The sequence below is a fragment of the Haliotis rufescens genome, unplaced genomic scaffold, assembly GCF_023055435.1.
Source record: "Haliotis rufescens isolate VD_foot unplaced genomic scaffold, xgHalRufe1.0.p SCAF_1, whole genome shotgun sequence".
Classification (NCBI taxonomy): Eukaryota; Metazoa; Mollusca; class Gastropoda; order Lepetellida; family Haliotidae; genus Haliotis; species Haliotis rufescens.
Window position 1 is genome coordinate 2,538,673 of NW_025963779.1, and position 17,517 is coordinate 2,556,189.

General features: G+C 39.9%; 1 protein-coding gene across 5 annotated transcripts in view; it reads right to left on the reverse strand.

Annotated features, from left to right (window-relative positions):
- Positions 1-270: 270 nt before the first annotated feature.
- LOC124147032 (zwei Ig domain protein zig-8-like) overlaps positions 271-17,517 on the reverse strand; it is a 148,070-nt gene continuing 130,823 nt past the window's right edge. For all 5 annotated transcript variants that reach the window (XM_046517632.2, XM_046517629.2, XM_046517631.2 and 2 more), the window contains 2 exons: positions 8,370-8,393; positions 271-7,847 (listed from right to left, as the gene is read on the reverse strand). In XM_046517632.2, the coding sequence (XP_046373588.1) occupies positions 7,735-7,847; positions 8,370-8,393 (137 nt within the window). In that variant the 3' untranslated portion in view covers positions 271-7,734. The remainder of the gene's footprint in view (positions 7,848-8,369; positions 8,394-17,517) is intronic.

The window sequence follows — 17,517 nt, forward strand, 5'->3', positions numbered from 1 at the left end:
ATATTGTAAACAACGATCCGCGCATTCGGGGTACGATGACACGTAATCACCGAGCCTGACCACCCGATCCATTTGGTCATCTTTTCTAATCCGAGATTCCCATGGGGGATGTTTTACTCCAACAGACTTTTTCGGTGCCAACAGTTTCTACAATTAGCCAGTCCAGGGTACGCTCAACAGGATGGTCCATAGAGTCACTCACTCACTCGCGAAGATCATGAAGAAATCACTGAGACTTCAGCAAAGCACAAAGAGAAAAACAAGAATCTATTTCGAAAAATCACTGACTTTATTACATAAAGAAACTGTATGTTTCTCTTAAAATGGAACATCTACATATCAAATATATACAAACATATCTAGTGTATGTATAATCTTTAGACTTCACGTGAATCACCACGGGATGAATCACGTGACGTGTTCCATGCAGGGAAAATCTCCACTATACCTAGGCATTCGTCAGTCTGACTGCTCGTGGACTCAGTGTCTTTGGAGCTAGCAGGGTCCATTCAAACACGTTTTTAAAATAAACCAAAAACTTCGAAAGACACAATGTATGTAACGTCAAATAATATACACCATAGCGTACACATTATATTACTTTAAACGTCAAATATGACTTGTTAAAGACTCATTCAGTTCTATTTATGATACAATGTATTACACACTTTTTGAAGTAACAAATAAATGATCGCAATTTGACATATTTTCTACAGAGCCAGCCTCGAAAGTGTTATTTTGGTAAGTTTACAAATTAATGCATTCCCTTTAATTCAATACAGACGCAAAATTCGAGAAGAAAATGGCAAACCCTAAACCTTCAGGTTCAATGTTACCTTACATGTACATTTCACAAAAACACCTGACAGGTCTAATTACTGTTAAGTGTCAGGGCACCCCAGCTTACCGAGATGGGAGACACACAGCTGTCAGTGCACCCAACATTACCGAGATGGGAGACACAGAGGTGTTAGGGCACCCAGCTTACCGAGATGGGAGACACAGAGGTGTTAGGGCACCCAGCTTACCGAGATGGGAAACACAGAGGTGTCAGGGCACCCCATCTTACCGAGATTGGAGACACAGAGGTGTGAGGGCACCCCAGCCTACCGAGATGAGAGACACAGAGGTGTCAGGGCACCCCATCTTACCGATATGGGAGACACAGAGGTGTTAGGGCACCCCAGCTTACCGAGATGGGAGAAACAGAGGTGTCAGGGCACCCCAGCTTACCGAGATGAGAGACACAGAGGTGTCAGGGCACCCCAGCTTACCGAGATGGGAGACACACAGCTGTCAGGGCACCCCACATTACCGAGATGGGAGACACAGAGGTGTTAGGGCACCCCAGCTTACCGAGATGGGAGAAACAGAGGTGTCAGGGCACCCCAGCTTACCGAGATGAGAGACACAGAGGTGTCAGGGCACCCCACCTTACCGAGATGGGAGAAACAGAGATGTCAGGGCACCCCAGCTTACCGAGATGAGAGACACAGAGGTGACAGGGCACCCCTCCTTACCGAGATGGGAGAAACAGAGGTGTCAGGGCACCCCAGCTTACCGAGATGAGAGACACAGAGGTGTCAGGGCACCCCAGCTTACCGAGATGAGAGACACAGAGGTGTCAGGGCACCCCAGCTTACCGAGATGGGAGACACAGAGGTAGTATACGACATCCCTGGGACATCGGAGCTAATCAATACAGTAATTTGAATGGTAGCTGAAATGCTTACAACTCGTCACAACAAATGACATGTACGAAACGGTTTATTCGGAACTGTTAAGTTGCTTCGTACATTTACAGGTACATTATGCAGTTACTTCCGTTTGATGAAACAAAAAAACTCAAAAGGAGACACAGCGGGTCTGCTTAGAAACTGTGTATTCTGAATTTCTTTCACGTTTGATTATCGCTGTCTTATTTTTCTCGTTTGACAGGAACTAGTTCTTAAGTACTGCTTACATGTACTGCTTTCAAAGAATATAATCACAAATCAGTTACCTAAACAAAATAACAGTATTATACTGAATATTATGAATGCAATCGATTGGGTTTCATTCAATTCTATGATACCTACAATAACTATTTAACACGATACGATGTTTAACGTGTGGGTATAAACATATGGCTGCTAATTCAGAACGTACACCTTTGCTAGTGTACACTAAGATGCACTTTTCACATGCGAGAGTGTCGCTGATGTTCTGTGATCAATTCATGTTAGTTTCATCACTATCACCCTCTATGCCCAATGGATTCTGTTTGGGCAGTATGAAACAGAAAATGACACACATGTTCAATTATATGACCTTCATCTCATACCTCATGGCAGTGGAACATTTTGGGCATTGACAAATTTAACATACAATACATTCTACATATCCAAATACACAACGTCTGTGGAAGATGATGTCATAAACGTATCATGTCCAATTCTATGACTTGAAAACGAGATTGATAATCACGAAGTGCCCAGGATACACTCGAATGGCATTTTACAGTATATATTACCTTGCTGAATGATGTTTCATGTCAAGTTATGCCACAGTGAATCGTGTGAATGCAGGTATAACGTTCCTGAGGTTCATCATTGCTGAAATCTAAACTCTTGGACATAGACACATGAGAAGCAATTGTACATATAAAATTTATCACTGACGGGTTATAGTCCCAAATAGGACAATCAATCCAAGACGTAGTGTTCGATTTGTCCGATTGTTGTTCCATAAATAACTATGCTATACACATTGCACAGTCGGCATACTGGAGAGGGTAGATTGGCATAGCATGGTGACGGGAGAACTGAGGACCGTCTAAGGTGGCGAGTGACCGGTATTGTCCACTGAACCAGCCACCACTAAAAAGGACATAAACACTGCTCAATTGTCTCCTCGACACAATATTTCAACCATCTACAAAACCCTGGGTTAACGAATGATTATGTGGATTACATATTGAATACTATTCTTTATATGCAAGGTTAATTTACTGTGTGTGAAATTGTAAAGGACAGCATACATAAACTTACGATTATGTGATCTACAGTTGAATATATTCTCCCAAAGGGATATTAGTAGTTCAGTGTACTATCACATTGTCCATGATTATATTTTTACACTTTGCAGAAACTGGATGCCGCGACCAACTACAGAAAATGCAGGATATACCAGGCAGCGCGAACCGAACGAGCCACGACAGGTGTGAAAGCGTTCCAGCTCGCTTGGGGGCGTAACTTTAAACAAAGGCGATATGTTGCTGGTCTGCCAAAGGGAACAATAGGAGCATTGCTGGCATGCTAGTTAAAGACGTGGAATAGAGTGAGCTTCTTCCGACTTTTTCGTCTGGTGGATCGATCAAGTGATTTGTTTTTGTCACATCATTCGGGCCACTACATCACCCACAAATGCATGGCATGTACTTTAAGAAGAAGTGCTTGTCAAACTGACTTCTGAACATCCGACGGAAAGTCGAGCGAGTTACGGTTGGCTTCATGTCGACAGAGCGAAGTTGTTCGACTTCTCAAGTTAATGTTTCAAGGAGCAGACCAATATTCAGAGGTTGCGCTTTCCACACAGCTACGTCCATTTACTATGGGGCCTTCTAATGGACTATGGACGATTTGGCTTTGGTTCCATCGGGAATGTCGAGTAACCTCTTTAATTTCCGTTAGCATGCATGAGAGTAATGTGACCCCAAGCGTTAATTAATTACTTAATGTAAATACCTCTGGGTCTAATTATTGAAACAGACACGATGTGTGACGACCTAATTGATGGCTTATCGGATGAAATGCTGTACGTTCTAATCATACTGTAACGCCGTCTTAAAAGGTTGACTTACTCTTGAAACCAAGGATTTGGGTTGTAAAAAGTCGAAATTAACTCGTTTGTCAAAAATTGGTTGCAAAGTTAACGATGCATGCCAAATGTAGTACCAGAATAAACCCCATGGTGGTTCTTCCAAGTTGTTAACATTCAGATAACAACGCAAATTGAATTGCAAATATAATTTGCAGCAATTATTCTTAGATTTCTCCTCAGCACCCTTTGACATAAGGATTTGAAATTTAATTTCGTCTCTTTATCATTCTTTTCATCTCTTTGTTGTCCTTATATGTATGCATGGCCATCTAACATTAGGGTAAAAATGAGAAACTGTTCCATTTGGTCTTCAACGTGTCAAGTGAGTTCAGTCCATCGAGAGACGTTGTTCAGAGGCGAGACGGTAACTGGTAGACTCATTGGGAGATATATACACATACGTTATGTTTACAGGCCTATGATAAATATATATATGTAGATTTCATGACTATGTTTTCTGACAAAACCATATCTTATCGCTTGTTTTAAGCAGAGGAAAACGTTCATAGATGTCATAATAACGCAGGCTCCACGCCAATGTTTTCAATGCCAGTGTTAACGGAAATAAATACATAAAACACGGTATATTCATCGGGGTCGCTGAAGTGTATTATATATACAATAATATACAGCATGTGTCCATAACATTGGCACTCGCAAACCCTAAAAACTATACAGTGCCGGGACCAGTTTGTTTACTGTGACATGCGATAGTAATCAGCTTTTAATTATGTCTATTATTCACTATTTATGTTTCGTTTGTGTCTATTACATGTATTTAAACCTTTATGAGACACATTCCTTGCGTACCGGTAAGGTAGAAGTTCGTTACTATTGGTTCTTACAATGCCAGTGCAGTGTTTTAATGATATTATACTCCATGCAAAACAATGTAATGGAACGCCAAATGCCATGACACATAGGCTACCTTTGGATATCAGCAAGTTCATATATGTTTGAATACAAATCATTTCATAACACAAGATGGCTAATGATATCTTCTCAAAGAATGACATATTACATGTTCACCACAATGCATTGTTAGAAACACACCTTTTCCATATCATGCTAAAATGTCAGGAAAGCAATAATTATAACAGCTACTACCAACATATCTTCTTATTAAAGTAGGATTTCATTCATGACAACAGATGGCATTTGTTGGCAGACAGTCAGTTAGTCTCTTGTAGCCAATGAGACGTCGCATGTGCACACGAGGAAGGCTATATGAATAAAACGATTCTTCATAAAATACAATGTACACTGAAAAGAATAGTTCCCATTCGTATTGCTAAGAAAACAATTCAATATTCGAATGAGAAACTAAATAAATCAGGCATATTTAAATACTTTCGTCATGCATTGCTCCAGCTGGTGAAGAATTATTACTTGTGTATGGATGCCCCCTGATAGTGGTTCAGGAGGAGATTGTCCACTGATTATGCTGTGCTCTGTCTACAATTTGTAATATGACTCATTCAGTTTATACATGTATAACGTGATAAGGAAAGCCTTATCAATGCATTAAGTAACAGATGGGGATTTCTACATGTAGATGAGCTGATAATGGTGCCAGTCCATTACAATGTCAGCTAGTGCTGCCCGGCACTGAACCTATTCCCGTCTTGTGTTCTGCTCACTGCAACGTCGTTATAGGCGTTAAACGTCGCCTTTACGACATCCCGCTATACGTGATATTTCCGTACCCCGACGGAACATCGTCTGCTGCCTTTTGAAGTTCATCTTCATCCGGGAAGTTAGCACGTGCTTCGGGTTGACGTTAATGTGATACACTTTAACAGTCTGTTTGCCGCCAGTTTACATCAATTTCACATCAATTGACCTTAAAGGTTTAATCAGGTGACGGATAACAATCTACAAATCTAACAATGATAAAAGTCTCACCAGTTACATGACAACCTTGATTTTTCCTTGTAAGCTGAGGAGGTATTCCGTTCTTTCGTGCTATATAAATAAACGTATTTGATTGTTGATGCCTCAAAGGTAGCATGTAGCAATCGCAGCGTTTATTACTGTCATCAAACATTACTATCGTCTATAAACGCGTCCTCTGTCCTGGTTCCAAGCGCGTGCACGCAGTCAACTGCCTTCATAGCTCACTCCAAGCGTCGCTGTGAGCCTGTATCAGATCACATTGATACGCTATCTGTGATGACCCATTTCACCCTTCATCGTTAGACTCTGTTCTTCATTACTATCACATAACAAATTCCATACTGAGAGAATGTGGCATTTTTATAAGGGTTAATTATAGGTGCAACAGCTTAATAGCTCTCATTTAGATGTCATATTTAGGACCAGGGGGAGTAATTTTAGCTTTTGTGTTAAAAATGAAGTCAGATACGGTGAATGTATGTTCTCTGGGGCGCCAAAAAGACATTATGTTTAACAGCAGAAACATAAAGCTCTAGTGTTCGGATTAAGATGCATATACATTTTATCTTGTGTCTTGAGAAGCTTTGCATGACTTCCACGGTTGTGTTGAATGCGTGTCAGCTCAGTGTGTATGCTATCTTTTAGAAGATGTCTTCGTACTATTGACAACACTTCACACAATGTGCTCTGGCTGTGTGCTGTGGACCGCTTGGTCTTGGCATAACATGCTGCCAAGTTGGACGCTACAAGAAGCAATTATTACACGGTTGCAAAGTAGTGCTTCAATTCGGGTCCGCTCCTGACACTGCTATTGATTCCAACACGCCTTCTGGTGGATGCAATTACAACTTTTCGGGTATCAGTAAATTAGCACTATGTTTAGTCAATATACCTACTATTCGCCGTCACTAAAACATTGATTACATTTAACGGAAAACTTTCATGTTCTGAAATAATTAGACGAAAAGTGTTTTATTATTTACATTTTTTTAGTGGCACTTGTTAGTCAATTCAGAACGTACGTGTTCAACTAATATATTCATCGTATAAAAATGAAGAAAACTGTTCGGAAATAACAAAATAGAAACATCGTCAATTGATACTTCCACTATCCATCGTGATGACACTAGGTCAGAGATATGGAAAATATATATTTTATCAACTAAAGCTTGTGGTGGTATTTTAAGTCTCAAATCCATGATTGATCATAATAATGCAGGAGGTAGACATGGAACCAATAACTTTAGACAGGTTGCAGTATGCCACTATAACTTCTTTGCTTTCTGGAATCGGGATTCTTTGCAATATTGTTTTGTTCACTCTCGTTGACCCGTAAATCCTTACTCCTGAACACGGCATGCAACATGACGAATCGCATTTCACCATACTCATTTAGCAATGAAACTCCATACAAAGTGTACATCAGCTCTCTACAGCGTCTGGTAGTTCCTCCACGACTCAAGATGGCGGCAACCTGCGTGCGCACTTCGATGAAAGTGAATGTGGCAGTATCGAGCCACATCAGCAGGTGAATCTCAACAGACTACTAAAATACCGATGCATGGGGTAGAACCCTTCTCCATATCTCCGAGAACCACTCGCTGAATCTTTAATTGTCTTTATCAGCGGCAGTGGCGTTCAGCCACGTCGGCGAACTATTAAAACTAGAAAGTTGTCAAGACAAATACGGAAGAACTCCTAATCTTGAATTTCCGCCATTCCATGCGTAATGGTCCCACTGCTCGTCCATTCTTCAAGTTTATTTGGCAGTGTTCCGAGTTTGCTGATTATGTAGGACCAAACCTCTCTGACGAAACCACCTCACTTGGGTTTCAATTGTTGTACTTTGAGGCCTCCGTTTAACACACAATAACAGCAGACATTATTGCCTCCCACACAAACATAAATATCCCAATCTGTGAATTCAGCAAGAGACTGCATTACACCTCACATATTCTCTGTTGACAGACACAGGCATCATCTTGGATTAAGAATGAGTATCACTGCAAAGAGCGTCACAAACACAATGTCTCGCCATGAAGCACACCTCCTTCCAGCACCTGAGCCCTTGGGCGTGTCATCATTCATATCTGCAACACAAACATAGACGTGCAAAATGGTTCTTTATAATCACAATGCAAATACTGTTTCGTTAATTTAACAGGTTTTGTGTTCTTACATTTTATGCGGTCAGTAAAGGTTAATAAATGTTGAATTAATAAATTTGTTCAAAACATGGATGCATAATAACGTTCCCATGATAGATATGACAGAATGACATCAAATCCTGTTATTCACAATAACAAATGTTACACAAAAAGAAATGATTTTCTCTCAAATCATTTTATTTGAAATATTAATATCTATATAGTACTTTCAATGACAAATGTGACATAAGAAGAAAAGACTTTACAAAACACAAATTTCGTTCTTAGTTGATGAAATGTTAAGCATCTTCGATAGTAGGCTCCCAAGTGGACATATTATCATGTTTTGACAAAGGTGTTGTCAGTCAATATAAATGCGCGTTTCGGAGTTTGAATTACATTTTACAGAATTACACCTTTTAGGCCGAGCTAAAAAATGATTATATTTACAAAAAAGAAACTTACCTCTTTTCTCGTTGTTCGTTTGAGCTACAATAAATAACAAAAGTGTAAATTAAGATGCTGTCATACTTTTGCAAGGAAATGGGGATTGTATAAAAGAGTATGGTTAAAGCAAAACGTCATTGAAGTTGAATAGAAAGTAAACTAAGATATCAATATCTTTTTTAGCATGAACAACAGACATAATAGCGGACTGATCAGGTAAAGCTCTATTTGATAAACATCATACTTGAGCTTATAATAAACCCCATACTACATACAGCATTGTCTACTACGTACGGACATGTGCATATTGCTATTCTTCAGAGCATAGTTTGCTGAAATAATACTAATGGTAGCAGCACACAAAGTATCTAAACTTATATTATAGATACTGAAGCAGGATTTACGACGATATGAATCTCCTGGACAAAGAGAACATAGCTTAATCGAGGAAACAAAGTACAGGGAGATTGGGAGAGATAAGGATCAGGTTTGCTTTCTTCCATTTCCACATTTTGGGATGGCAGTATAATTGCGTTTTAATCGATCATGTTGTAAAACAGGTTTCAGTGTCAAAGTACATGTAACGTTTAGACTTTGCACAGCATGCATTTTAATCTTGTTCGATTTTATGCGTGAAAACAGTAGACCTCACAGGAAAATAGAAACTCCAGACATGTGCTTGCTTCAATTCAAGAGTAACTGATTCCGACTACACACTAGCTTTGCTTTACCATTCGTGAAAGGCACATAACAACCAACTCAGTGTACCAATAACACGATCTGACTTTACTTAGGATCAATTGCGTACGTAAGTTCTTTACATACTAATCGCCATAGACTGATGGTCACATCTGAAATAGAGTCGATACCTCTTGGGAGTATTCATCTTGGGGATGATAGGCTAGATATATTGAAGTTGGAATAGATGATATGCTAGCGACGACAATAGGTCGATAGGACAATAGGTATGGCAAGGCCTTCTTTGATATAGTGCAAACAATTCCTACAGTCATGAGAATCAGCTGTGATCAACAGTAATACAGTGAGTGAGTGAGGGAGTGACTGAAAAGGGTTTAACGCCGCTTTTAACAGTATTACAGTTATATCACGGCATGTCAGCTTAATGTGGGAGGAAAGCCCGAAGTGATTCAGGTTTCAGACGTTTACCACTTCGGTGAAACCCACGAGCGCGGGTATGGTGCTGATAACCCTGAAACATAATCGGGGCGAACCGGGATTCGAACCTACAATCACAGGTTTCTGGCGTGCCCAAGGGACGCAACTCTGCACAGAGAATCGCGGTGCCTTAGACGACTTGGCCACCCGTGCCCCCTCGGTGATACAGTTCATGGATGATATACGAGGTATGAAGACACCGAGTGACAACATGAATATACGTTGTACTACAGGTTATTTGTTTACTACATCCTTTGTGATGGGTACATATAGAACAGATCAAACCACAACATTTAAGATCCTGAAGTCCAATGCGTCTGTCAGTGGTACGTACATTGAACGTGTCGTATGTGAGAACAATATACATCCATTCAGCAAACCCAGATGGAATCTGACAGTTACGATTTTCAGAAAGCCACGTGCCGTCACGCACCGGTACCAAGTCTGTAACTAAAACGTCTGTATGTTCAACAGCGTATAATGTACAAGTAATGTATTTCTTGGCACCTTCGTCTGTTGACCCGTCATTATGCTTTGTTGGTTGACTCGAAAATAGGAATCTCGCTTTGTCAAGCAACGGTGTTCTCAACTTTCTTAAACAAAACATGTCCTTACTTGATTCTCCGTCATAATATTGGTAATGTGAAATTGCCACTTAGGGTCAAATTGTGCCCAAAGTGATCATAACATCATCATAGGTACATCATGGAGCTGTATTTCCCGGTGAAGGGTAGAATCAATACGCGACGCAACTCTCACGTTACAGGTTCTTGATTACCATTTCGTATTGCGAAGACTGATTCCTTACAACTGCCTCTGCAGGCAGCAGTCTTCAGAAACAGACTATAGAGTCGAATATCGTACAGATTGGAGATTTTATATCTTGCGAAAGTTGTCTGCTTATCGAGTGAATTCGATCGCAATTGCTTCTTTGTGTCCAATCAATACCCTCTATCAACTGGTCCGTAAGGTTACTTTAATTAAGACAAATTCTGGCTCTTGTTAGAAGTTTCAGTCTGAAATTCACCTCTGAGTTAGATTGTACGCAGCCCTGAAAGCTCAGTTCTAATCAATAGACTCTGCCTGTCCCGGTGCCAGCAAAGGTGCTCCCAATCATTTACGACTAATTTTGATCGGAATTTTTGCTTTTACCATCTTCGACATTCACAGCTTTGTGCCCATCAACTGTCAATGCTTGTAATTACATTAGAAGACCTCAAAGGTTCTTGTCAAACATCTCCAAATACCATGACATATACCAGGGGCAATCGCTACAATGACCATGAAAGTGCAAAGAGAATTCCTCAAAACATCATCAGCCCGTTATATTCATGACCATTACTTCTCTTGTAATGCTGCTGTTATAATTTCAAATCAATGACTTATATCAGATGCAACTTATGAGGTACATTTACTTCCAGTTCAAAGTTTAAACTTACGTAGGAAATATAAAACGTCAAAGCCAGAGAATAACCAATCACATTTATCCGTGATTATCTGTGGAAATTAGTCCTTAGTTCGAAGGGAGCATACTTTGACATATTATTGATGCTGATATCGTAAACGATACATGAAGGTAAGGCTCTGCGTTAACGAGGCTTCTCTTCAATGAGAACATCTTTCTTTAACTCGACACATCTGTTTACCCAGCCAACGCATGTCTACTGAACACAGTAACTCTGTGTCCATATCACTTAGCGTCATTTGTTGTGAAACTATTTTATCTATATTCTTCCTCGTTACCACAAATTAATTGTTTACTAACACACGCGTTACACAACACAGTCAACCTCTAACTAAGAACGCCTTAACATTAAACGTAATCAACTTCTACGAACATATTCTACTGACAAAGTAAACGAGAAATCTGGTGTTCAAGTGAGACCCTTCAAGTGGTTGCTGTTCAGAGCGCCATGACATCAGTCGAGGGGAAAACTGGCTTAACAGTCCACGTATTATTTTTTCTGTGCTTGTTGATCAATTTTGTAAAGGTCCACATTGATGTGCTCTCATGCTAATATATGAATAATTCATAGTCCATAATGCATTTCCGCTCATGACGGTGCCTCATCAAGACATTGTGGCCTTGTTCTCAGTTTATCAAGGGACACGGGGAATTTGGTCGCTGGAATACACCGTATGTTTCGACATTTTGACCTTTTTCACCAACGTCACAAGATTGATTTTCTTTTTCTATTTTGCATTAATAAGGTTTTCGCAGTCTTCCTCCAAGGGGCACTTGTATTTTAAAGAAAATATCCATACAAGAAAAGCATGACATTTGAAACTGCAGTCAGTTTAATCGTAGTTGTGTGCACTGAATCCGACAGAGACGATTGTGACGGGCTTCTCCGCTGTCGCGTTCCCTTCTTGTATCTAACCTGATGAGTTTTAATGACGCAACATGATCAGTGCCGACGGAGGCATCAAAATGAGATTCAAATTGTACATTTAGAAACGTCGGGATCCAATATATATTGAATTTCTATTTGTATTCATTACGAAGAAAACACTTTATTCTATTTCTGGAATATCTAAATAAATCTATTAACTAAAGTAAATACACGGGACGGGATGGAGCTTGACACGTTTCCAAAATAACCAAACTTTAATCAGCTGATGCCATGCTAAGCTGAAAATTGGTTTTGTAAAACGGATATTAATTGCATTATGTGTAGCAAATTAAGGACATTTCTCTTTGTATTGTCCTTCTACAAACAACAGAAGATGTTTTTGGGCGAAGTTTGGGTTTGATAATGGTCTCCCCACGAGTGTCATTAACCGGCTCTGGAACAATAGATCCCCTAGGATACTTAGGGGTGGTTAAGAAGCCAACGTGTCGGAAAATCGATCCAAATGTTGACATCATTTGATAAAAAGTACCAACCCAAAAGTATAGGCAGTCTGGCGAATTCCCCCTAGCTCTACGTTTGGCCAGACGGTCGGAGTTTCGACATTTCTACCGACGAAGCTGCTGCATCGAATCTAAGACTAGTAGGGCGGAAATTGCAATAGAATAATGGGTATTCAATGGGAAGCTTAAAGTTTGGTAACTCGCAAAATGGATACTGAGTACACACTGGCAGTGAAAGCATTCCATGTTTGGCTCTAATCATTTTTTATTGTTTCAGTCTCGTGGCATTTGCCCTAGAGCTATAAACATTTATTGTTTATTCACAAAAAAAGGTTTTATTCCATCTGTTTAATAACAAACGTGAAGCAATATTGATGACTAGTTTTTGTGCTGCAATACGCGTGTACATGAGAATTGTTTAGACCCAATGCTGTGGCAAAATATGTATCTGTAGGCATATACAACCATAACCAATTGAACCAACCTTGATAAACATATGTTCATAAAGCGAGTACAGAGTAGACGCGTTTCCAACAACGGTCAAACGTATAAATGCAATTGAAAATATATATTCCGACATGGCAGTTCAGGTATCATAAACACACTTTCTGCTATTAAAGATTTTTACCAGGTGCTTCGTTCTTAGTTCTTCCTTCCCAATTCAATGATAACTAGCATATAAATTCAATTCGTAACTACTCAAACTGAGCTAGTGTTAGACATTTGACACGGCAAAAGTGGCAACTGAAGTGTGTATATGGTTTACAACAGAACTGAAAATATGGACGTACAAAGGTCCAAGGAATTATATCTAATATACTGTTTCTTCATCAGATCGGCTGTCGTAAAGGCCAGCATAACCAAAGCATATATATGATTTATTGCTTTGCTGTGTCTGCAAATATGATTGATTACTTTTTTGGCCGTTTAATATACCTGTGTAAGGATAACTAAATAAAAAATGAAGCAATTCCCACTCTTTGATTTGATATTGTCGTATGGACCTTTCTCCTTGGGAGCAAATTTCTTCTTCTCGCAAACGTTATCAAGAAGAAAGAACCACACAGACTCGCAAGGACGTGAGTCTAGACTATATTAGTTCAACTATCACCTTCATTTATCTTACTGAACTAGACGTATTATTCTTGAGAATTCCACAGAAGTCAATATTGGTTTATGAGACAAGGCGGTATTGGTATCAGTTTAGAGTCTGCATTGTCTCGGCCGCAGCTTGATGTTAATGTTCCTACTTACGCCATATGTGGTTTCCTTTTGATGGAACATTCTTTTGTTCAAGTTTAATTAGTTTGTACACTGTTTTGAACTCTCTGATGGAAGAAAGCCAGATACATCATGAGTACACGTGCTTCTTCTGTATCGGAAATGGTGTGACGTGACGTCTGACACTTCTCGATGTTTTACCTAAAAACATACATTTCCCTACATATATCAAATTGCTATTTCTCTTTCCCCCTGGTCAGCCATTCCTCCCCCCATATCTCTGTCGCTGTGCCACTATCTCGTTCTCTGTATCTAACCCCCCCCCCCCCCCCCCCCCCCCCACACACACACACACACCCCACCCCACCCTCCCACCTCCCCTCTGCCTGTCCCCTGTCTCGCCTCTCCCTCTACAGGTTAAGGATCAATTACTAATGTATGCTACATTAGCAAGTTTAAACTTTGCTTCACCAACGGCTGCAACGGTTAATACATGCCAACACATATACAGTTCTTGAAGGTACATTTCCATAACACATCTCTCAATCTAGGTCTGGAGATACAAAATAGATGTCACATCAGACACCGAGCGGGTTAATGTCATCTGCCTTATCTTATTAATTAATGGCATTATCCGTGTACCCCCTTCAGCTGTGGATGGACAGGAATCGGAGGAGGATGGAGACATATGAAGAAGCCGGAAGGGGAATACACCTACCTGAGGTCTCCTGTCTTGTGACACTAACCAACACAATGACTTCCATTAAGGGATCCAGTGGTATGACGCTCACGCAAGCTCAGATCACCTCAAAAAGGGACATGGATTTCTGACCTGGAGGCTATCACGTGCCTAGAAGTGCCAATCACTTCTAGGATTTGATAAATGTTTACAGTTTACTTCACAGTTCTTAGAAAATGAAACCAATACACCTTGATATCATCAGATTGCCAACTGTATGAGTTTTATCTTGCCGATTTAATGTTTCACCTCCTAAACTAATGGTTGAATTGCTAAACTTCGGAAAACTGTACATCTGGCTACTGTCTTTAGAATAAGGTGTTCTACTGGTGTGATAACATGTATTTCGAGTTGAAGACACAAATTACATACATAATCAGGTCGATGAGATATCACTACTGCCAAGCGTACCACACCAGTCAAGGCCGTGGTTAACTTTTTTTTGACAGTGGGGCAAATATTTGTACAAGTATCACTTGTCCCCAACTCTATAAAATATCCAAAAATAAAAAATCCCAAATTAAAAAAAAAAAACCACTGGCGCTGCCAGTGCACAGAGAACATATTCAATTGCTGATACCAACACTTGTCACATACATAATTTATCACAACTATTTGTGAATATTCAGACACATGAAGCGAGAGTATCCCCTTTATCACAAATAATAGGATTATTTTTAGGTTTGGGGGTACTAAGCAACTGTACATGAGACATGTTTTTCGTATCCATATGATCGATAATGTGCTCAATTTGTCTGAGAATACCTGACACCAGGAACCCCATCAACAACCATGCATCAACGCTGATTCTTGTACGGAGAACAATACTCAACAGTAGAACGTTACTTATTCCAGAACAATCATAACAAGTTTGTGACCTGAGTCATACAAACACCGAGGGATTGATCTCGCTGCGGATAATAGCTACTGGCAACTTGATTTATGAAGCTACTTGTACCTTTAGAGAACTCACCATGATAAAACAAAGTCTAACAGCCATTTCTTTCACGACCAGGAAGACTTTAACAAGCCTACCTCTTGTCTAGAGAATTTGTCAAAGCACTAAACGAACATGAATCAAAAAGCAAATTGCCCCTGAAGACATAAATGAATTGGCATGTGAAGGATCCGAGTGAGGAGGAAGATGCGAATTGTGGCACACGTCGCTAGATGCATGGTAATCTGTGACACACGATGACCACAATGTTTCACACGATGACCACAATGTGTCACACGATGACTACAATGAGACACACGATGACCACAATGTTTCACACGATGACTACAATGTGTCACACGATGACTACAATGTGACACACGATGACCACAATGTGACACACGATGACCACAATGTGACATACGATGACTACAATGTGACACACGATAACCACAATGTGACACACGATGACCACAATGTGTCACACGATGACCACAGTGTGTCACACGATAACTACAATGTGTCACACGATGACTACAATGTATCACACGATAACTACAATGTGTCACACGATAACTACAATGTGTCACACGATGACTACAATGTATTACACGGTGACAACAATGTGTCACATGATAATTACAATGTGTCACACGATAACTACAATGTGACACACGATGACAACAATGTTTCACACGATGACCACAATGTTTCACACGATGACTACAATGTGTCACACGATGACAATGTTTCACACGATGACCACAATGTTTCACACGATGACTACAATGTGTCACACGATGACAATGTTTCACACGATGACCACAATGTTTCACACGATGACAATGTTTCACACGATGACTTCAATGTGTCACACGATGACCACAATGTTTCACACGATGACAATGTTTCACACGATGACTACAATGCGTCACACGATGACTACAATAAGTCACACGATGACTTCAATGTGTCACACGATGACTTCAATGTGTCACATGATAACTACAATAAGTCATACGATGACTACAATAAGTCACACGATGACTACAATGTGTCACACGATGACTACAATGTGTCACACGATAACTACAATGTGTCACACGATGACTACAATAAGTCACACGATGACTACAATATATTACACGGTGACCACAATGTTTCACACGATAACTACAATGTGTCACACGATGACTACAATAAGTCACACGATGACTGAAATGTATCACACGATGACTTCAATGTGTCACACGATGACTACAATGTGTCACACGATAACTACAATGTGTCACACGATGACAACAATGTTTCACACGATGACCACAATGTTTCACACGATGACTACAATGTGTCACACAATGACTACAATGTGTCACACGATGACTACAATGTGTCACACGATAAATACAATGTGTCACACGATGTCTACAATGGGTCACACGATGACTACAATGTGTCACACGATAACTACAATGTGTCACACGATGACCACAATGTTTCACACGATGACTACAATGTGTCACACGATGACTACAATGTGTCACACGATGTCTACAATGGGTCACACGATGACCACAATGTTTCACACAATGACTAAAATAAGTCACACGATAACTACAATTTGTCACACGATGACCACAATGTGTCAGACGATGACTACAATGGGTCACACGATGACTACAATGTTTCACACGATAACTACAATGTGTCACACGATAACTACAATGTTTCACACGATGACTACAATAAGTCACACGATGACTACAATGTGACACTCGATGACCACAGTGTTTCACACGATGACTACAATGTGTCACACGATGACTACAATATGTCATATGATGACTCAATATGTCACATGATGACTACAATGTGTCACACAATGACTACATGATGTCAAACGATAACTACAGTATGTCACAAATTGACTGCAATGTGTCACACGATGACTACAATATGTCATACGATGACTACAATGTGTCTCATCAAATGATTGAGTCGAGGAAATTAATCAACAATACTTTTTCCTTAATCCATCCTTACGCCTTCTACCATGTTATTGGTATAGATCAGGATCAAATATCATTATGTTCACATATGTTGGCAGCATGTTAACCATTATGTATATGTAACAATAATAAATGTCATGACATAAGGAAAGAGCTCGCTTTGAGTAATTTGTAAGTGACACAATTAGCGTTTTACAATTTAGCAGCATGTGACCCAAACGACTCTCAAC